Below are 23105 nucleotides of genomic sequence, written 5' to 3'. Positions count from 1 at the left end.
TAAGAGGGTTTTTTATTTCCATATTATGCAATATTGCTTTTTCCTCCAAGGCTTACGCTGTACCACCTATCATTGAAAGGATCACAGAAACACCATTATCCAAAGTGTCCCCAAATAAATTGGACTCTTGGGACTACTACAAGCAATCCCTATGCTCCTGCCATTTTAGGTCAGGCTTCTACTTTGACTATATCGTATTATTAGATATATGTGGGTTCTGTAGCTCCAGCTATTTAATTATATTATCACTAGGAGCACCACAGTGCACAAAGAATGGACACGACCCACAGCCAACACCCAGAGATCACCGACCCTGCTCTGATCATTGCTTTGTATATTAATGAATACTGCACTTTGACTGTACATGTATATCTAGATTTGAACTTTTTACCATTTCTTAAAAATTCTACTTTAAGTTTGCTTTCATTTTGATTCAAGTATTTTACAGTGATTTCTGGAGGATACATTATACCAGAGGCGACTCTTGTTTCCTAGATAAAACATATAGTCATCATTACATCCAGTAGCTAATGCTTTCGTGTAACCTCACGGGGACACTCGGCGAAAACAGAAATCAGGCAACAAATGCAAATACCGGGTATTTGTTAGATGTGCATATTCACTAAGTATCCAAAAGTAGACAATACTCACATTTGAGATTAATTCCTTCTATATCTATATTCATCACACTTTTGTTTCTGTATAAACAATATCTTAGATACAAGAACGCTACACCCCAATCCCAGAAAAATATATATCTTGATGTAAATTCTCATTTAAGATGGCAATTATTTCGAAGTATATCAGACTGACATCTTTTAAATTCTGCAAAGTGGTCAATTAACAGGACAGCAGGATGAAATTACCAACCTTTTGTGTTTCAGGGTCTATTAACCAGTTCCACGCGCCAGTAGCCGTACAGACCGACACCACTATCAGAAGCACTGTTAAGAATAAAAGATCAAGATTATCATTTCACTCCATAACATTTCTTGTTGTTGCCCTTTACTGTGTGACAAAGTAGTTTCCATATTCTTGTTAGCCAAAACCTGTATTAAAACCGGATGATAAACTGAATACATTAGAAATACAATAAACAAAAATCAGAACAATCCAGTCAATGTTGCTCCAAGCCAAAAAAAGCTGTAGATTAAAATAAAACTTAACCCTAAAACAGGGAAGGAACAAAATATTCTGTTTCCTACAAACATTATACGCTTTACTATGGGTGCATCCGTTATGGGTGCAATCTTTGCATATTGAAAATCATATTCGGAGAATGATATTCCAATTAAATATACAAAATTAAGTGTATTAAATACTCACTCCTCCAGCGTCCTGTAGCAGGCTGGAGACATGAAATGTATTCGGTAAGTCTCCGCTCAAAAGCTTTGAGATCTGGGAAAACAAGGCAAAGCATGTTGGTCTTCAGGTTAGCAACTATGCAGCACATCTGCAGTACATTGCAAGACTTCCTGACATAAATGGATTGAGATACATTGTATACAACCAATTGTACAGCTCAAGGTAAACAGATTCCTAGGCTGCGAGGGAGGGGCAAAAGAAGACATATAATCTCATCTTGCAACCTAACACTGCTCTGTTGCACGACATTGCTTTATAGCTTCATATCAAGCCACTCAACCACCCCCGATGAAGAGTTTAGAAAGGGAACACTTAACTGGCTGCTTAAGTGGTTAGTGTAAAAAGTTAAAAATATATTTAGGTCGACATTTATATGCATTTAAATTTTGCAATATATTAGATTAATGTTTGATAGAAAGCAATTCCTGCAGTTGCATGCAAGTATGGATTGTGTATGAATGTCTTTATTTTCCTTACCATTTAGTGAGTATGAAGGGTTGGATGGGACCAGGTAAACCAGTTTTGCATTAGTGTGATCAAAAAGGCCAAAGGACACAGACCGATATAATGTGCCTTCTGCATAAAGCCCTTGTGCACTAGTTTGTGGCTGCGGCCTGCAACTCCTGGCAGTGAAATGTAAGAATAATGGGCAATGCAATGTCTTCTGTGGCATGCTAGAGAGAGCATGTGGATGGTTTAGGGGAGTATTAGATTATTCCTCATCACTGAACGGCTTGTGCTTCTGTGCCAGCTTGAGGTTATTTTGACAACCCCAGGTCAGTTTGTTTTGTGTATGAGAGGAAAATCAGAATGGCCATGAATGTGATTCTACATTCACTTTGAGAGGTCCACCATTGTCTTTATCACTCACTAGTAAGACGAGGGTAGTGTTATTGAGGGCTTCTTTCATAATAGGTTCAACTGTTAGTTCTAACCTAGGTTGCGTGCTATTAAAGGCTTTGGTTTCTTTAGAGGCAAAGCGTTAAGAGACACTAGGGAATTTATTTTCACCACAAGGATGTGTTGTGTTGCCAAGTCTTCATTAGTCACAACTTGTAGATTTCCCTTAGCCCTTCAGGCAGACCAATTTATCATAGAGAGCAGGAACAAAACAAGCAAGGCTTCTGTGAACCTCTGCCAACCTTACCAGGAAAGGATCCACGTTATGATGGGATTAACCTGCCAAAGACAACACACATATTGTCCTGGGTGCTCCCTGTCCAATCATCAGTAAAACCACGCACAAGACATTTGGGCAAATGTTACTAGATTTGCTTATTAGCTAAGCTAGTGCAGAACAGAACAGATGCAAAATAACAGGAATAATTACTAGTTCTAGTGGCAATAGAGATTTTAAGAAGCTATATTTTAGAGACATTTTGGTGATTCACTTTACTACAGCGTGTCAGCTGCTACGAATTAGCAGCTAAAAGGTCTGCCATAGTGAGGAGGTGGAATATAGTGTTTCGTACATGTTTCACAAAACCTGGTCTATGGGAGACAGACTTATCTTTCAGAATATCATTGAAACAGTAGTTCCGTAGGTGGAAGAATCAGCACCCTCTGTCAGATCAGGACATCCTATTTGTAGGACCAAGAGACGGACTCATTACACTAAATATGTATGTGCATATATGTATATAAATAAATAAAACATGGGTAAGCCTTTTCATTCAAAGTTTGGCAGTTGGCAGGCATTCAAAGCTCGTACTTCACAGAACAAAGGTTCATGTTGTAAGTAGATTAGGTAGGCAGCAGAACACGTCTTCAGGTTATTAAGATAGATGTATTAAGTTAGTACAAGATAGCACAGTAAACCTCACAGCTGACCAAACCATCAACTGCCAAGAATGGAATCTTCACATACCAGATAGAACACTCTTAGATACTATGGGAGGTTAGGAAGATAGAACGCAAAGAAAGGACTACTGACACCAAAAAGCCATATTGAAGAAAGTTTAAATATACAATGTTGGACCTGGGGTCTCCAAGTCACATAGGGTAGCTTGGCACAAGTAGGAAGGTCAAACTCAAGGGCAAAAACAAGCATTTACAATGCAATAGGTCTCGCATTAGGAAAGTGTGAGTTATTGGTATTGTAAATTACACATTTTTTTAATATGTGTTGGCTTTGAAAATATATAAATTAATCGCATTGTTATTCACAAAGCCAATAGCTTACACTTTCCTAATGCGAGTCCTATTGGCTATGGCAATGCTTGTTGATAGCAAGCAAGGACAGTGCTGTTGTGGTGCTGAGTAGTGATGTGGTTGGGCTGAGTGATGTGGTGGTGTCCCAGAGTGATGTGGTGGTGTCCCAGAGTGATGTGGTGGTGTCCCAGAGTGATGTGGTGGTGTCCCAGAGTGATGTGGTGGTGTCCCAGAGTGATGTGGTGGTGTCCCAGAGTGATGTGGTGGTGTCCCAGAGTGATGTGGTGGTGTCCCAGAGTGATGTGGTGGTGTCCCAGAGTGATGTGGTGGTGTCCCAGAGTGATGTGGTGGTGTCCCAGAGTGATGTGGTGGTGTCCCAGAGTGATGTGGTGGTGTCCCAGAGTGATGTGGTGGTGTCCCAGAGTGATGTGGTGGTGTCCCAGAGTGATGTGGTGGTGCCCCCAAGTGATGTGATGGTGTCCCCAAGTGGTGTCCCAGAGTGATGTGATAGTGTCCCCGAGTGATGTGGTGGTGTCCCCGAGTGATGTGGTGGTGCCCCCAAGTGATGTGATGGTGTCCCCAAGTGGTGTCCCAGAGTGATGTGGTGGTGCCCCCAAGTGATGTGATGGTGTCCCCAAGTGGTGTCCCAGAGTGATGTGGTGGTGTCCCAGAGTGATGTGGTGGTGTCCCAGAGTGATGTGGTGGTGTCCCAGAGTGATGTGGTGGTGTCCCAGAGTGATGTGGTGGTGTCCCAGAGTGATGTGGTGGTGTCCCAGAGTGATGTGGTGGTGTCCCAGAGTGATGTGGTGGTGTCCCAGAGTGATGTGGTGGTGTCCCAGAGTGATGTGATAGTGTCCCCGAGTGATGTGATAGTGTCCCCGAGTGATGTGGTGGTGTCCCTGAGTGATGTGGTGGTGTCCCTGAGTGATGTGGTGGTGTCCCTGAGTGATGTGGTGGTGTCCCTGAGTGATGTGGTGGTGCCCCCAAGTGATGTGATGGTGTCCCCAAGTGATGTGATGGTGTCCCCAAGTGGTGTCCCCGAGTGATGTGGTGGTGTCCCCTAGTGATGTGGTGGTGTCCCCGAGTGATGTGGTGGTGTCCTGAGTGATGTGGTGGTGTTCCCGAGTGATGTGGTGGTGTTCCCGAGTGATGTGGTGGTGTTCCAGAGTGATGTGATGGTGTCCCCAAGTGGTGTCCCTGAGTGTTGTGGTGGTGTCCCTGAGTGTTGTGGTGGTGTCCCTGAGTGATGTGGTGGTGTCCCCGAGTGATGTGGTGGTGTCCCCGAGTGATGTGGTGGTGTCCCCAAGTGGTGTCCCTGAGTGTTGTGGTGGTGTCCCTGAGTGTTGTGGTGGTGTCCCTGAGTGATGTGGTGGTGTCCCCGAGTGATGTGGTGGTGTCCCCGAGTGATGTGGTGGTGCCCCCAAGTGATGTGATGGTGTCCCCAAGTGGTGTCCCAGAGTGATGTGGTGGTGCCCCCAAGTGATGTGATGGTGTCCCCAAGTGGTGTCCCAGAGTGATGTGATAGTGTCCCCGAGTGATGTGGTGGTGCCCCCAAGTGATGTGATGGTGTCCCCAAGTGGTGTCCCAGAGTGATGTGGTGGTGTCCCAGAGTGATGTGGTGGTGTCCCAGAGTGATGTGGTGGTGTCCCAGAGTGATGTGGTGGTGTCCCAGAGTGATGTGGTGGTGTCCCAGAGTGATGTGGTGGTGTCCCAGAGTGATGTGGTGGTGTCCCAGAGTGATGTGGTGGTGTCCCAGAGTGATGTGGTGGTGTCCCAGAGTGATGTGGTGGTGTCCCAGAGTGATGTGGTGGTGTCCCAGAGTGATGTGGTGGTGTCCCAGAGTGATGTGGTGGTGTCCCAGAGTGATGTGGTGGTGTCCCCGAGTGATGTGGTGGTGTCCCCGAGTGATGTGGTGGTGTCCCTGAGTGATGTGGTGGTGTCCCTGAGTGATGTGGTGGTGTCCCTGAGTGATGTGGTGGTGCCCCCAAGTGATGTGGTGGTGCCCCCAAGTGATGTGATGGTGTCCCCAAGTGGTGTCCCCGAGTGATGTGGTGGTGTCCCCTAGTGATGTGGTGGTGTCCCCGAGTGATGTGGTGGTGTCCTGAGTGATGTGGTGGTGTTCCCGAGTGATGTGGTGGTGTTCCCGAGTGATGTGGTGGTGTTCCAGAGTGATGTGATGGTGTCCCCAAGTGGTGTCCCTGAGTGTTGTGGTGGTGTCCCTGAGTGATGTGGTGGTGTCCCCGAGTGATGTGGTGGTGTCCCCGAGTGATGTGATAGTGTCCCCGAGTGATGTGATAGTGTCCCCGAGTGATGTGATAGTGTCCCCGAGTGATGTGATAGTGTCCCCGAGTGATGTGGTGGTGTCCCAGAGTGATGTGGTGGTGTCCCAGAGTGATGTGGTGGTGTCCCTGAGTGATGTGGTGGTGTCCCAGAGTGATGTGGTGGTGTCCCAGAGTGATGTGGTGGTGTCCCAGAGTGATGTGGTGGTGTCCCCGAGTGATGTGGTGGTGCCCCCAAGTGATGTGATGGTGTCCCCAAGTGGTGTCCCAGAGTGATGTGGTGGTGTCCCTGAGTGATGTGATAGTGTCCCCGAGTGATGTGGTGGTGTCCGAGTGATGTGGTGGTGTCCCCGAGTGATGTGGTGGTGTCCCTGAGTGATGTGGTGGTGTCCCTGAGTGATGTGGTGGTGCCCCCAAGTGATGTGATGGTGTCCCCAAGTGGTGTCCCCGAGTGATGTGGTGGTGTCCCAGAGTGATGTGGTGGTGTCCCAGAGTGATGTGGTGGTGTCCCAGAGTGATGTGGTGGTGTCCCAGAGTGATGTGGTGGTGTCCCAGAGTGATGTGGTGGTGTCCCAGAGTGATGTGGTGGTGTCCCAGAGTGATGTGGTGGTGTCCCAGAGTGATGTGGTGGTGTCCCAGAGTGATGTGGTGGTGTCCCAGAGTGATGTGGTGGTGTCCCAGAGTGATGTGGTGGTGTCCCAGAGTGATGTGGTGGTGTCCCAGAGTGATGTGGTGGTGTCCCAGAGTGATGTGGTGGTGTCCCAGAGTGATGTGGTGGTGTCCCAGAGTGATGTGGTGGTGTCCCAGAGTGATGTGATAGTGTCCCCGAGTGATGTGGTGGTGTCCCCGAGTGATGTGGTGGTGTCCCTGAGTGATGTGGTGGTGTCCCTGAGTGATGTGGTGGTGTCCCTGAGTGATGTGGTGGTGTCCCTGAGTGATGTGGTGGTGCCCCCAAGTGATGTGGTGGTGCCCCCAAGTGATGTGATGGTGTCCCCAAGTGGTGTCCCCGAGTGATGTGGTGGTGTCCCCTAGTGATGTGGTGGTGTCCCCGAGTGATGTGGTGGTGTCCTGAGTGATGTGGTGGTGTTCCCGAGTGATGTGGTGGTGTTCCCGAGTGATGTGGTGGTGTTCCCGAGTGATGTGGTGGTGTTCCCGAGTGATGTGGTGGTGTTCCCGAGTGATGTGGTGGTGTTCCCGAGTGATGTGATGGTGTCCCCAAGTGGTGTCCCTGAGTGATGTGGTGGTGTCCCCGAGTGATGTGGTGGTGTCCCCGAGTGATGTGGTTGTGTCCCCGAGTGATGTGGTGGTGTCCCTGAGTGATGTGGTGGTGTCCCTGAGTGATGTGGTGGTGTCCCTGAGTGATGTGATGGTGTCCCCAAGTGGTGTCCCTGAGTGATGTGGTGGTGTCCCTGAGTGTTGTGGTGGTGTCCCCGAGTGATGTGACGGTGTCCCCGAGTGATGTGACGGTGTCCCCGAGTGATGTGACGGTGTCCCCGAGTGATGTGACGGTGTCCCCGAGTGATGTGACGGTGTCCCCGAGTGATGTGACGGTGTCCCCGAGTGATGTGACGGTGTCCCCGAGTGATGTGACGGTGTCCCCGAGTGATGTGATGGTGTCCCCAAGTGGTGTCCCAGAGTAATGTGGTGGTGTCCCAGAGTGATGTGGTGGTGTCCCAGAGTGATGTGGTGGTGTCCCAGAGTGATGTGGTGGTGTCCCAGAGTGATGTGGTGGTGTCCCAGAGTGATGTGGTGGTGTCCCAGAGTGATGTGGTGGTGTCCCAGAGTGATGTGGTGGTGTCCCAGAGTGATGTGGTGGTGTCCCAGAGTGATGTGGTGGTGTCCCAGAGTGATGTGGTGGTGTCCCAGAGTGATGTGGTGGTGTCCCAGAGTGATGTGGTGGTGTCCCAGAGTGATGTGGTGGTGTCCCAGAGTGATGTGATAGTGTCCCTGAGTGATGTGATAGTGTCCCCGAGTGATGTGGTGGTGTCCCTGAGTGATGTGGTGGTGTCCCTGAGTGATGTGGTGGTGTCCCTGAGTGATGTGGTGGTGCCCCCAAGTGATGTGATGGTGTCCCCAAGTGGTGTCCCCGAGTGATGTGGTGGTGTCCCCTAGTGATGTGGTGGTGTCCCGAGTGATGTGGTGGTGTTCCCGAGTGATGTGGTGGTGTTCCCGAGTGATGTGGTGGTGTTCCCGAGTGATGTGGTGGTGTTCCCGAGTGATGTGGTGGTGTTCCCGAGTGATGTGGTGGTGTTCCCGAGTGATGTGGTGGTGTTCCCGAGTGATGTGATGGTGTCCCCAAGTGGTGTCCCTGAGTGATGTGGTGGTGTCCCTGAGTGATGTGGTGGTGTCCCCGAGTGATGTGGTGGTGTCCCCGAGTGATGTGGTGGTGTCCCCGAGTGATGTGGTGGTGTCCCCGAGTGATGTGGTGGTGTCCCCGAGTGATGTGGTGGTGTCCCCGAGTGATGTGGTGGTGTCCCTGAGTGATGTGATGGTGTCCCCAAGTGGTGTCCCTGAGTGATGTGGTGGTGTCCCTGAGTGTTGTGGTGGTGACCCTGAGTGATGTGGTGGTGTCCCTGAGTGATGTGACGGTGTCCCCGAGTGATGTGACGGTGTCCCCGAGTGATGTGACGGTGTCCCCGAGTGATGTGACGGTGTCCCCGAGTGATGTGACGGTGTCCCCGAGTGATGTGACGGTGTCCCCGAGTGATGTGGTGGTGTCCCAGAGTGATGTGGTGGTGTCCCAGAGTGATGTGGTGGTGTCCCAGAGTGATGTGGTGGTGTCCCAGAGTGATGTGGTGGTGTCCCTGAGTGATGTGATGGTGTCCCTGAGTGATGTGGTGGTGTCCCTGAGTGATGTGGTGGTGCCCCCGAGTGATGTGGTGGTGCCCCCGAGTGATGTGGTGGTACCCCCGAGTGATGTGGTGGTGTCCCCAAGTGGTGTCCCCGAGTGATGTGGTGGTGTCCCCGAGTGATGTGGGTGTCCCCGAGTGATGTGGGTGTCCCCGAGTGATGTGGTGGTGTCCCTGAGTGATGTGGTGGTGTCCCCGAGTGATGTGGTGGTGTCCCTGAGTGATGTGGTGGTGTCCCTGAGTGATGTGGTGGTGTCCCTGAGTGATGTGGTGGTGTCCCTGAGTGATGTGGTGGTGTCCCTGAGTGATGTGGTGGTGTCCCTGAGTGATGTGGTGGTGCCCCCAAGTGGTGTCCCTGAGTGATGTGGTGGTGCCCCCGAGTGATGTGATGGTGTCCCCAAGTGGTGTCCCCGAGTGATGTGGTGGTGTCCCCGAGTGATGTGGTGGTGTCCCCGAGTGATGTGGTGGTGTCCCTAGTGATGTGGTGGTGTCCCCGAGTGATGTGATTGTGTCCCCCAGAGTGATGTGGTGGTGTCCCCCAGAGTGATGTGGTGGTGTCCCTGAGTGATGTGGTGGTGTCCCTGAGTGATGTGGTGGTGTCCCCGAGTGATGTGGTGGTGTCCCTGAGTGATGTGGTGGTGTCCCTGAGTGATGTGGTGGTGTCCCTGAGTGATGTGGTGGTGTCCCTGAGTGATGTGGTGGTGTCCCTGAGTGATGTGGTGGTGTCCCTGAGTGATGTGGTGGTGTCCCTGAGTGATGTGGTGGTGTCCCTGAGTGATGTGGTGGTGCCCCCAAGTGGTGTCCCTGAGTGATGTGGTGGTGCCCCCGAGTGATGTGATGGTGTCCCCAAGTGGTGTCCCCGAGTGATGTGGTGGTGTCCCCGAGTGATGTGGTGGTGTCCCCGAGTGATGTGGTGGTGTCCCCGAGTGATGTGGTGGTGTCCCGAGTGATGTGGTGGTGTCCCGAGTGATGTGGTGGTGTCCCGAGTGATGTGGTGGTGTCCCGAGTGATGTGGTGGTGTCCCCGAGTGATGTGGTGGGGTCCCGAGTGATGTGGTGGTGTCCCCGAGTGATGTGGTGGTGTCCCCGAGTGATGTGGTGTTGTCCCCTAGTGATGTGGTGGTGTCCCCGAGGGATGTGATGGTGTCCCCTAGCCGTTTGCGTAGCATGCATATGGTGATCAAATATCTGCATGTAACCCTAGCATGATGTTCCCGCTCTATACTTTAATTAATCAGTGCAGTTTGGGAGTTTTAGTCTCGGTTCGGTTCAAAGGAAACAACTGGACCAGCGCAGCGGATTATAAACAAAGTTTAAAAAAAAACCTTACTCTGAAAATTGGTCTCCAAACGGCACTGAAAATATGGCGCCCATTTGCATCTGCGGTTTATGGGCTAGGGGATGAAGAAATTACACATTTTAATTTAAATTTTACCAGTCAGTTGGGTGAGTTTCCTTGTGTACATAGCGGACTAACCCATTTCACACAAAAAAAATATCTGTTGACATAAGGAGGCATTTAACGTAATTTGCCTAAACTTGTTGGTTGTTAGTTCTCTGCATGGTGGCCAGACATACCTGCTGCCACCCGTATTGCTTTCTCATCTCATTGGTTGGATAGGCAGACCCCACCGACAGATAAAAAACAACTATGTTTGAGAGTGTGCTTAAACACAATGACCCTGGCCAGGACAGAGACGGCGGCAGCACCTACCGCTGAGCCCGGATCACTGCGATCAGAGGTTGTTGGAGTTGCGGGTTGCTCTTTCCCTTTAAGAGCGGGTCGCAATCTCCATGTCATTTCATTATGCTTTGTGAGCGTGCTTTCACGCTATGTTATCTTTTGATATTTCCTATGTTTGCATCAGTATGTTGTTATTCTCGTGCATTGTTATTATTTAAAATATGTCCTTGCAGCTTCGTCTTCGTTGCAACTGTGCTCAACAACCGTAGAGGCAGTTACAACGAACACGCAGCTGCGAGGACATATCTTAAATAATAACAATGCACGAGAATAACAACATACTGATGCAAACATAGGAAATATCAAAAGATAACAGAGCGTGAAAGCACGATGCACGAGAATAACAACATACTGATGCAAACATAGGAAATATCAAAAGATAACAGAGCGTGAAAGCACGCTCACAAAGCAGAATGAAATGACATGGAGATTGCGACCCGCTCTTAAAGGGAAAGAGCTACCCGCAACTCCAACACATCCCCCTTATTATAAAACGAAGAAAAAGTAATGAATAACAAAATGAGAAATCTTGCATTGTTATTATTTAAGATATGTCCTCGCAGCTGCGTGTTCGTTGTAACTGCCTCTACAGTTGTTGAGCGCAGTTGCAACGAAGACGAAGCTGGAGTCGGTTGTGGGCTTTATATTGTGAACCTACCTTCTACAATAAACACTTATTAATTAAGTGCAACGCCTCAGGTGCTTCATTTGACTTCCACAGAGGTGGGCCGGCCCGCTGCACCTCCTCTGGCCCTCAGTGTTCCATGAGGGCTTCAGAGGAGCGATGTGGTGACCCCACACCACCCTCCACAGCTCCTCGATACTCTGTCTGCTCCGATAAACAAAGATATTGCATTGTCCTCGTTCCGCCACCAGAGTGCAGCAAGGAAATGTCGGACGAAAGGAAGGGGACTTGCCGCCTCCCCGTCCAGCCCCCTGTTCCGCCTACTCCTCCAGCAGCCAACGCCCTGCTTTGTGACGAAACACTCTAACACTCCGCTTGACCAATAAGCTGTCATCTCAGGCAACACACTGCCCAATAGGAGCCAAAGAAGGGGCGGGCGTCAGACCATATTTCTATATCCGCGTTTTTTTTTGGTTGCTTTGTTGTTGTTACGGGAGTTACCCGGATGTTGGCCTGCATCACTAACAACATGAGTAAACAATGGCTGCCGAGGGAGAGAGGGACACGGACGAGGCAGAAAGAGCACGGTGAGTGGGAGGGGGGGGGGGGTTGTATCTGTGTGTGTGTGCGCGCGCCCGTGAGTGGTGGGGGTGCGTGCATGGCTGATGGCTGTGTGGGGGTGGGGGGGGTTGGGGGGGGTGCATGTGCGTGTGGGGGGGTGCATGTGCGTGTGTGGCTGTGTGTGCGTGCGCTTGCATGTGCCTGCGTCTGTGTGTGTGCCTGCCTGCGTGTGTGCCTGACTGCGTGTTTCGGTGAGAATCTGAGGCAGGGGATGTGCACGTCGCCGGGCTGGGCGTGCGCGCCCACGAGGTGAAATCGCCGATGGAAAGCGGGTGCACATTCCCTGTCTCACATTCATCGGAACACGCCAGCAACAGATGTCTCGCAGACTGCAGGCTTACGCCTGCTTTTTACGTCTGCGAGACCTAACAATGTTAAGCTTGCGTCGCACCGTCACAGTAACGCAGCATCCATCCACTCAAAAAGGACACTACACCGTGATTTTATAAAAATAGAAAAGCTTTATATTCTCTCTTGTTGCTAGTTTCTTGTATTGTGCTCAGATGCTAAATCAGTACCACATTTACAGTAAATTCAGTGCATTTACGTTTCTTGTTTCTGTAAACTTTCCTACTCCTTTTATTCTAAGGTACTTCTGCATTTCCGGTTCTACATTAATTAATTATCCAACAAACCCTTCATAGTAAACTATTACTTACTCCCTGGGAACACCCCGGCATCATAAATTGGCTTGGTACCTTAGTACGCAGAGAGTGACACTTTCCCACGAACAGGTGAGTACCTACAGGGTTTCAGATGAAAGATTAGATACTACAATCAGCTTAATTAGATTTAACTCAGATGTTTGACAAAAGCAAGGCCAGAGTTTTCTTCCCCTGCCACCACTGAAAGAAAAAAAGGTTAAGCCACAATCTCCATCTTGATCAACCTTAAGAGGGTTCAGTTAACTCCTTCTGTTCAGTCGCTCTCCTTTGCTTTACTTGTTCCTTTTATCCCTAATTCTGGCGACTATCCTAGTCTCCTTCTCCCCAGTCTTGCCAGAACTGAGCTTCCGGTTATCAAAATGGGGGAAAGAAAGATCTCTCTTCTGGGCCCTTGTTTTATTACTTCTCAGTCACACAACAGCCCCCAGCTTCCACCTTACTTGAGGCCAGCAGAATACTGTGCAGTTGTAGCTAACCGGCACTTGCCACCAGACTTCCTCTCCCGGCAGCGCCTCCCTCGTGGGCCGGGCCAAGTGATCTCCAAACCGGCACCGAGGGGAGGCCTCCCTGGGTTAGCGGAGTTGCGGTCTCCTCGAGTCCCTCTGACGACAGCGTCGCTGGGCAGGCGCGGGAGAGCAGTGGCTCAGTTAGATGCCACCTCCCTTTCTTTCCTCAGGCAGTCGGGAATTCACCTTTGGGCCTGCGCACTGGTTGACGCTTCCCTTCTTCCCTCAGGCAGTCGGGAATTCACCTTTGGGCCTGCGCACTGGTTGACGCTTCTCCCTCAACACTCTGCCCCCTTCTCTGGAGGATGGAACACCACAACAGACCTGCGCAGTGTCGCGGCACCTCCGCAGACGCTTCTCTCCCCACCAGGGTCTCTCCAGGCTGAGTAGGACACTCCACCCACACCAGACCCGCGCTTCCAGGTGCCAGTAAGAGAAATTGTGGAGGGCCTGTCACCGACAGCAGGCGGTGTCCTAGAAAGAGGAGGGGGGCAGGAAATTCAAGGTCGCTTCCCTCAGGGATCACTTTAGGAGCTTTGGCAAATAATGTCAATGGACCAACGTCAGGGCTCGGTCAAAGTCTAAGGGGGGGGCGTCCTCAAGGAGAGGCTGTCGACTTTAGAAATGAACTAACTGCTGCTAGCGCGCCCACCTCCCCAGACCACTGCCTCACTCCTCAAGCTCTCTAGTCATTACAAAATGACTACCCTGTCCCTGGCCTTATATAGGCCTACCTTAGATCACTAGAACCAGCTGGAAGGTTCTAGAGTCCCCCTATGGGCCCCTTCCCCTGAAGTGTCAGTTATGGCAGTTAGTGGCCACCATTTTGTGGGTCTTGTAAATCCAGTCAGAAAGGCATCTAGGCCTCAGGAAAAAAGACTATGAGGGCAAAGAGCACCTAACCCCTAGGTCAACACCTGAAAAGTGGAGAAGTGTGGCTCAATGATTAGAGCGGCAGACCCTGATGCAGAGGTCTAGCCCGGGACCAGGGTTCAATTCCCCGCCTTGGCGGGTCTTAGGCTCAAAATTCCACGGACCTGATAATTCTCACCTCGGTGCCTATTCCAATCATGGAGTCCCACTCTGCAACTCTGGGCAATAGCTTGCTTAATCTCCACAACGGCCCCACCAACGTTAAGGATGCCTGGCCTCCACCTTGGGGGTGCCCAAGAGGGGATGCCTCACAGGGAAAGCCAGGATGGGTTCCACAGCGGTATTCGTACAAGCGCCTTGAGACCCTTGCGGGTGAGTAGTGCGCTATACAAGTATCAATTTACAATAAAAGTCCAGTGGACATAAAGAAAATAAAAAGATTGAGGGGCAAAAGGGGACCAAAATAAATAAATACATAGGAGGGACCACCCAAAGGGCTGACAGGTCTAACATACAACATATCTTCTCCCTTTACAGATAAAACAAAAATGAAAAACTCAAAACACATAGTAAGAGTTAAAGCATGGAAGACACGAAGAAGAAAACATATAACACGTAGGAGGTCAGCGACCTCATGGTTTTCCAGATCACGAAGGCAGAGGAACAGGATCAAGATGAGAATGATGATAAAGATCATGACCTCCTCCTCCCCTTCGAATGACAAAACATAAAGAGCCAGTCTACTCTCTACAATCCGTCATTGTGGCCATCAAAAACGGGAATAGACAGTTTACTTTCTCCGATGAATATTTGTACGCCGCGGCTTCCCGCTCACTGTTGAAGATAGAACAGTACAGCAAGTGCCTCCAAGGCTCAAAAAGTTCGCGAAGGATGTTCCCGTAGAAACATTTAGAGCCAGTTCTCTTACAGTCCAAGATGAAGTTCTGGACCAGGTGTCTGGTTCTTATTCTCATTTATGGGCCTCTGGTTGTGGTTCGGGCCTCTAAATACCTTTACATTTTATTTCTTTTGTGGACAAACTGTCTCAGTACTGTGGACGGTAGGGCCCGGTTCTAGTTAGTCGCGGAACATTTGCCCCGGTTCAGGGTACCACCGTGTCACGATTTTCTGTCGTGGTACTGAAACTTTCGTCCTGGTTGTGGGAACCAGCCTGTCACGAATCTCAGTCATGTCCTCTCCCGGTCCTGGGACTTCCTTTGTGCACTCCTGGTTATTTTTCATGGGCCTTTGTTCCCATCCCGTCCTGGGACATCTATAGTCCTCACCCGGTACAGATTCTTGGACCTTTGTCCCCTTCCGGTCCTGGGACCTTTGTCCTCTCCCGGTACCGATTCTGGGATATCGTTTGTCCCCCTCTAGTTCTACCGGTCCTGGGACTTGTATTGTCCTCTCCCTGTTCCTGGGACATGGGACCTCTCCGGATCAAAGTTCAAGAATCACTCTCTCAGTCCTTAGTTTTCCCTGAATTGGGGATTTAGACGCAATAGATATCTCCAGGAGAATTTTGAAATAGTAATTGCCACTTTCCAATTTGCATTTCATCTCTTGAATTCTACAGTCTTTCAATGCCTTTGAACAGTGGCATGTCTTCTTCTGACTTTAAGACTGATGTTATTTTGTTTACATGCAACTGCCTCACTTGTCTTTGAGCTGCTCTCTGTCAAACACTGGAATTAAATGGATTACTCCCTGCAGAAATTGATGGTGGCTGCCAAACAAGCTTTTCCAATTTATTTTTTGCAATACAGAATTCACAAAACACTCCTTTTTGCACTTCTTAAGGGACTTTACTGTGTACGTGCTAATGAACATCACCATTAAACTGTTTCAGTTCTTGACTTGAGCCTTCTCACTTTTACTCCAAATCCTTTAGTTTTGTTGAGGATTGCAAAAGAACTCTATTTGCGACAATAGCATTATTGATTATGAGAATGAGCCACAAATAAAGTATTTGAAAGGCCCACAAGGTGGCAGTGTTCACAGATTTACCCAGTTACAGTGAAATAATACATTACGAGAAAAGTGAGACACTTGTCTGATGCGATGTATATTAAATGTTCCTTTCAAAACATTGGACATGTAGTGAGTTACCAAATCATCTTCATTTGAAGAAAAACGTTTATTTGACAAAAACACTTTGATTCCTCGCTCGCTTACCAGACTGGTGCCTGCTTCACGGTGAAGAGATCGGGGATGATACTCTCACCTTAACGCAGTGTGATTGTGTCCATTCCAATCTTCTGAAGCACTTCAACAATCTGCTGTAAATAGGCTCAAAGCGCAGCACAAAGATGACGCAGACTTCAAGTCAAACAGCTGGGTAATTGCGATGTGTTCCCATAACCATGGGAACAAAACGTCCGGCTTACGTTGCATGCCATTGCACAGTGATGCCTCGGGTCAGAGGTTGGAAGCAGAGTGATGCAAAGACGCTGGATGCTGATGACGCGTTTGTTCTCCGCTAATACACATGGAGATTCCACGACTTCATCAGTGTAAAAAGGACAGCGCCGCAGAAGTATCTTTCATCTGACAAACTGTCAGAGGAAACACGCACACACAAGTACAAGCACAGCTGCAGATGACTTACAGTTAATGAAGGAGACGTCAGGAGTACTTGAATTACGTCTTTCAGGCGATTTCTTCAAACATGGAAATAAAACCAATGAATGGCAGAAGCTGGGCTAAATGCAGCGAGTTACTCGTCTCTCTGTCAGCAGTGCCCCTTCAATTTTCTGCAATGATTTCATAAAGTTTTGCTCGACCGTGGCAGCAGCTCGCTTAGTGACATGCATTTCTTCTGGATTGTTATGTCTTAATTTGATTTCTGCGTTACCTTGGATGCAGCCTCCTTTACCCTAAAGAATCTTGGCAAATCTTTGGTAGACTTTCGTGGATGAGGATTATTAAGACACCGTGTAGAACAGTTTCTTGTTGATTAATATTTCGTTTTTACCATGAGAAACATTTGAGGCTGATAAGTTCTGATCTCTTTGAAGTTAAGAGTTAACTTTCCTTAAATTGAGGTTGGCTTCTCTTAGTTCATCCTAGTTAGGTATTTGTATTATTTAATAATTTTTTCCTTGCGGCTAATTTCTTCTGGCTTGCTTGTGTTTCCAATGTTTTAAGTAGCTTTAAACGTGTTTCTGGCCGCAGTTAGTTAGGTGGGTTCTTGGTTGTGAGGTCTTGCTCTTGCTGCACTGTTCTTCTTGGTCTTTTTCTCTGGTCTGCTCAGCGCAGAATGTCGCTACAATGTTGTTAAGTTCATGGTTCCCAAACTGTGCGCCGTTATGCGTTGCCTGGGGCACCGGGACACGATGTGGGAAATTACAGTGGCAGCACTAGACATTTAGAAATGACACCTGCATAATCGTTATAACTCCGCCACTTTAAGGAAACAGGAATATAAAGAAAGGGTAGTCTGATCTGTAAGCAAAATGCAGAGTGGAGCTGTAGGGGCTCTTGGAAGGGGTGAAACAACAACAAGGCCTCATTAACATGCAAATGGTCTTTAAAAGACCTGTGAAGTGCTCGGGGGCCGCTGCTTGTGTGCCCAGGAGGTCTTATCCACAGGCTGCCACACACAACTGGGGGAGGGGACTGAGGGGGGGGGGGGGGGGGGGCTGAAGCCCTTTGAGTTCAGTGGGTTTTGCACGCCTGAGTCTGAGGGCACAAAGAGAACAGGCATGGAGATAATGGATAGAGGGCACGAAGGGAGAAGGCATGGAGGAAAGGGACAGTCTCACGGCACGAAGGGAGCAGGCATGGAAGAAAGGAGCAGTCACAGGCAGTCTCAGGGCACGAAGGGAGAAGGCATGGAGGAAAGGGGCAGTCTCAAGGCACGAAGGGAGCAGGCATGGAGGAAAGGGGCAGTCTCGGGGCACGAAGGGAGAAGGCATGGAGGGAAGGGGCAATCTCATGGCACGAAGGGAGCAGGCATGGAGGTAAGGGGCAGTCTCAGGGCATGAAGGGAGAAGGCATGGAGGAAAGGGGCAGTCACAGAGCATGAAGGGAGAAGGCATGGAGGGAAGGGGCAGTCTCAGGGCATGAAGGGAGAAGGCATGGAGGGAAAGGGCAGTATCAGGGCACGAAGGCAGCAGGCATGTATAGAAGGGGGAGTTCGAAGGCACGTATGGAGATGGCATGGACAGAAAGGGTAGTCGGAGGTCACGAAGAAAGGAGGCATGCACAGAAGAGGCACGGGGCAGGCATGGACAGAGGGGGCAGTCAGAGTGCAACGGGAAGTACGCCTGAGGCTGTGCTTACATCCCCACCCACCCTTCCATGGGTAAAAAAAAAATGGGGGGGGAGCCATGGCCAACTGCCAATTAGGTCAAGGGAGCCACGGGTCAAAAAAAGTTTAAGAACCACTGTTGTAAGTAGATTAGGTAGGCAGCAGGACACGTCTTCAGGTTTTAAGATAGATTTATTAAGTTAGTACAAGATAGCACAGCAGAGCAGTAAACCTCACAGCTGACCAGACCAACTGCCAAGACTGAAATCTTCACATACCAGATAGAACACTCTTAGATACTATGGGAGGTTGGGAAGATAGAACACAAAGAAACGACTACTGACACCAAGTAGCCATATTGAAGAAAGTATAAATATACAACAGTTCACCTTTGAGGTTTTCCATTATTCACTATACTGGATTAATTTGCAGGTATTGGCTTCTCTAAACCAAAAAAAAAAAAAAGAAAACACTGCATTTTGTCTTTCTTTTACTACTGGGAAAAAAGACTATCACAATGACAGATGAAGTAAATTGCGGTTACTAATGCAACAACCTGTATTCTTAATTTTACGTTTCTTAAACGTTTACTTTTTCCCAACTCACTTGTATTTCCTACATCCCTGTCACATTGTCCCTGTTCCCCTGTTCCCATGCATGCAATGGAATGTTCCAAGGGGTTGTTTAAAATGGAGATGACAGTTGAACTTAGGAATGTGGGGTGACTTCGGGGTGTTGTGGATTTTCTAAGAGAATAAAGTTCTTATTGATACAATTTTTTTTTCCTCTAAACAATTAAACGCAGCATTTCGTCTCTCAATTCAAACTGGTATTTCACAGAATAGAGGTTTAACCGAGTTATTTAGTATTATTCACATTACTAAATGAATGAGCAGGATATATTCTTCTCTAAATAAAAATAAATAAAGACACAGTATTTTGTCTTTCAGTTCTGGAAAAAAGACCATTAATCAGCACATCCTTGCAGACGCATCCTTGATGCCACCATCTGCCAGTGAATCATCCCCAGTGTGTGAAACTAAACACTGTACAAGCAAAACTCCGTTAGCAGATCGTTACTGTCCCACATTGCTCTTTATTTTCTTTCTTTACCTGTCTAGTTTAGAGGAAGTCTTCTTATAAATGAAAAACAGTCATAGCCTCTTGGTGAATACCATTTCTAACAGGAATTGTTCTTTTTTTACTGCCTCTTTTTGGCTTTCTTGTTTGCGTCGGACTTTTATTTTTTACAGGATTACGCTACCAACATTGATTTCAGTCAAGAGAAATGGATTTGCCCACTAAGGGTTGACATCAAAGGACTTTAACAATGTATACTATTGTACTGAATAATATGGTATCAGAAAGCTATAGGAGAGTGTTATACGAATATGGCTTAAAGTATTTATTTAAGAAGTTTTATATTGCGCGAACAAGATCTTTGCAGATATCAGAGCGCTTTACAGAAACAGGGGGGTAGGGGCAACAGGAGGGTGATTAAACAGGTTATTGGGTACAATATAGTGATCAGTAGTAAGTGAGTAGCTTAATAGGATAGCAGTCATGTGCAGATATAATACCAAAAACAATCAGTTAACCAATAATACAAAAACGGTGCAAGGTCTTTGATCCAGCAACAATAGAGTTCAGTGAACTTTGGCTCAAAGGATGGCTTATATCTTTTCATAACAGAAAAACAGGGGGTAGGGACATCAAGAAGGTGATTAAACAAACTATTGGGTACAATATAGTAGTCAGTAGTAAGTGAGTAGCATAATAGGATCACAATCATGTAAAAGTATAGTAACAAAAAAACAATCAGGTATCCAATGATACAAAAGCGGTGCAAAGTCTCTGATCCAGCAACAGTAGAGTTCAGGTGAACTTGGCCATAAGGATGGCTTTTACCTCTTTCTTGACAAGTGCAGTGGAGTAGAGGAGATAAGCCTGGTTTCAGGAGGGAGTGCATTCCAGATCCTGGGTGCCATTCCCGAGAAGGAGCGTTTGTATGTAAATAATTACTCACTAACCTTGACTAGCTTATATCCTTCTCACATGCTCAAATACTCTTTGACCTTCCATCTGCCTTTCAAATCAGATTTATCTCTTAAACAAACATTATTTTTCAAGCATACACTCAATTCAGAACTGTGCCTTTACCAAATCCTGGAATGGCATGGTGAGTAAAAAAAAACGATGGATTTAGGCTCAGATCTCTGTACTGGGGTGAATGTATGACATTGTTCTGCATTCTGTCCATCAATTGTTGTTTTTGCATCTGTCACCTCGAGTGGGACGGGTATGCCCAGACGTGGTTCCTGTGCTCTCCATGCCACTGGAGTCAAGCTGTCCTGGCTGATGAGGGCTGAAGGCCCGAAATGGGTCCTAGGATGCTTGTTTACGGCCAGGGAGGACCTGGCCTGGCAGTTCGGGCTGGACTTTTCCCATTGTGCGCAGAGTCAAGACTGATTTGCACATGGATGGGTTCAAACTGGAATGGCATGGGGAGCAAAAAAACTACGGATTTAGGCCCAGATATCTGTACTGGGGTGAATGTATGACATTGTTCTGCATTCTGTCCATCAATTGTTGTTTTTGCATTTGTCACCAAATCCACCACCCCTCACAAATCTTCCCCGTATTTTGCACACAAATCCAAAGGCCTCCGTTATCTATTCATCTCTACAAAACTATAGCGATAGAACCAAATCAAGCACGGAGTTAGCATGGGAATCAGACTTATCCACTACTTTCCCTATATCAACTTGAAAACAATTTTGGATTAAAATCAGGAAATCTTCCCAGGCAGCAAACACGACACAGACACTTTTTCATATACAACATGGTTTTTGACAGCCCCTTTCCTCCATAAGCTTAATCCTGAAACTCCGGATATCTGTTATGATATGTTCTTATCAACATGCAACACTTTTTATTCATGTGCTCTCTCTTTTTTACTTTTTGAACACAAGTTTGGGACCAAACGAACTCAAATTTTCATCCTACCATGCCCTTTTCTATTACCAATGTGTTCTTAGGTAGTATTTCTCATGCTTGGGCAAATGTCTAATTTGATATGAACATACTAGACTTGTTATTAGCAATGTCATTTCAGCAAATAAATCAACATTGCAAAGACATTATACAATTGTCGTTCAAGGCATGGTGGTAAGCAGTCTGCTATAATCATCATCTGGGCACCGCTTACATGCATTCTATACCACTTGTTCCGAAGCAAAAGGCCCTCTGGACACCAATAGCACATTTTCTTGACAGTGCTATAAAGTTGTTGTTCGCACCTCCACCTTGTGTTCAAGAAGTGTTTCAATCTCCCTGACTTACCAATCTGACCTGCATATTTATTACTATGTATTGTTTTTGTTATGTATCTGTTTATCCTTAATTCTTTTTATATTCTTTAGTTTTTGTTTGCTATTACCTTGCATTATCATTGTTGCCTCTTTTGTCTGCATCACAATATTTACAATAAAATTCTTCTTTAAACTTAAAAAATAATGAATTACTCACTTGGGCTTGCTAAGTCTGAAGTTCAGACGGAGGATTCCCTAGGTATATACTTTGTTTCAAAATTATATGACTGAACGAAAACAGCGCTTGTAAATTTACGAGGGTGCCTATGGATTTCATTGAGGAGGGTGTTACCGAACTCACAAGATGCACATAAATAATTTCTTATTCAACTTTGACACATTATGCTGATGGAAATATAGATTTGATGTATATCTGAAAAAAGTATACTTAGTTCTTGAACGATGTATTTGAATGAAAAAAAGAATGGCGATCTGTTCTTACACTATAGGTTATTTATTTCTATTGCAGTTCAAATATGTCAAATGAGTCCTTTCTTATGGTTTTGGAATTTAAGCATGTAATAGTGGGCCGGGCGTTAATTGCAACTTGTTCTCTATACCACAGCCAAAAATAAAGGAGATTTTCTAGGCAAGAGTTTGAAAAGATAATTATATATTATATATAAAAAAAATTGCATGTGTTTTTTAGGGAAAGTAATGAAATGTGGCATTAATATGTACCAAGTACAAGCTTTGCAATTGTTTTCATAAATGTTCCCAGTATCTGAAAATATGTATTGTTTCCATACGAAGATCATGCAGTGTCTCCACTATGTTCTTTGTTTTCTGGTTGTTTTAAGGGTGATGGTGCACTGGGTATGTGATTCTGGCCACGATGAAGACTTTCCGGTTGAAACACGCTGCCAAATAAAATTTCTTTTATAAGACAAATCCGGGAGTGGGAGCCTTTTTAGGTTTTGCCTGGCGAAAACGATGCGAAAGCATCGTTTCGCTAGGCGAAAACCTATTTACAGTATGTGGGGCATGGAACGTCCCCAGTCTCCCATTGGCTAGCTCCATAAATGGAGGCTAGCCATTGGAAGACGGCTCTGTCCGTCAATCCCGGACCAGATTCGGGGGCGTTCCCGAGAATTTTTGGCTTTTGGCTACATCTGGTCTGAGATAAAAAAGAAAAGCGGCAGCCATCAAAAACACAAGCGGTGGTATTCAGCTGCCCCATCCACTGCAATAACCGGGATAAATTGAGCTCTGCTACTAGTTTTGATGACCCAGGTTAGTAAAGTGCTCAGTAATTGTAACGATGGGCCGTTAAGAAAGCAAAAAAAATGCCCCTCAGGTCTTTCAGTTGTTGGTAAGATTGTCCCAGCATAAGGCGCTGTGAAATTTGCTGTTACTGCACCTATTATCTCCTCAAATAGTTACAGTAATATGTGCTTTGTGGGGCTCGTAGTGTGTGGGGGGCTCTGTGTGGGTGTGTGGGGGGGGGGGGCTCGCAGTGTGGGGGGCTCTGTGTGGGTGTGTGGATGTGTGTGGGGGGGCTCTGTGTGGGTGTGGGGGGGGCTGTGTGGGTGTGTGTGGGGGGCTCTGTGTGGTTGTGTGTGTGGGGGGCTCTGTGTGGGTGTGTGGGGGGGGCTCTGTGTGCGTGTGGGGGGGCTCTCTATGGGTGGGTGGGTGTGTGTGTGTGTGTGTGGGTGTGTGTGTGTGTGTGGCATTTGCGAGAGATTAAGCTATTGGCATTGAAAATGACAATGCCATTTATTTATCTGTTTTCAAAACCAACACATAAATAAAAAAGTTGGCATTTACAATGCCAATAGCTCTAACTTTTGCAAAGGCAAAAC

At 47.4% G+C, this 23105-nt stretch overlaps 1 protein-coding gene across 1 annotated transcript in view; it reads right to left on the bottom strand.

Annotated features, from left to right (window-relative positions):
- CNEP1R1 (CTD nuclear envelope phosphatase 1 regulatory subunit 1) overlaps positions 1–23105 on the bottom strand; it is a 93034-nt gene that overhangs the window by 31105 nt on the left and 38824 nt on the right. The window contains exons 2-3 of the mRNA XM_086948891.1: positions 1327–1398; positions 871–944 (exon numbers count right to left, since the gene is read on the bottom strand). Of these exons, the coding sequence (XP_086805017.1) occupies positions 871–944; positions 1327–1398 (146 nt within the window). The remainder of the gene's footprint in view (positions 1–870; positions 945–1326; positions 1399–23105) is intronic.

The sequence above is a fragment of the Lissotriton vulgaris genome, unplaced genomic scaffold (genome assembly GCF_964263255.1).
Source record: "Lissotriton vulgaris unplaced genomic scaffold, aLisVul1.2 SCAFFOLD_1797, whole genome shotgun sequence".
Classification (NCBI taxonomy): Eukaryota; Metazoa; Chordata; class Amphibia; order Caudata; family Salamandridae; genus Lissotriton; species Lissotriton vulgaris.
Note: the sequence above shows the minus strand (reverse complement) of the source record. Positions and strands in the feature narration are given on the sequence as shown.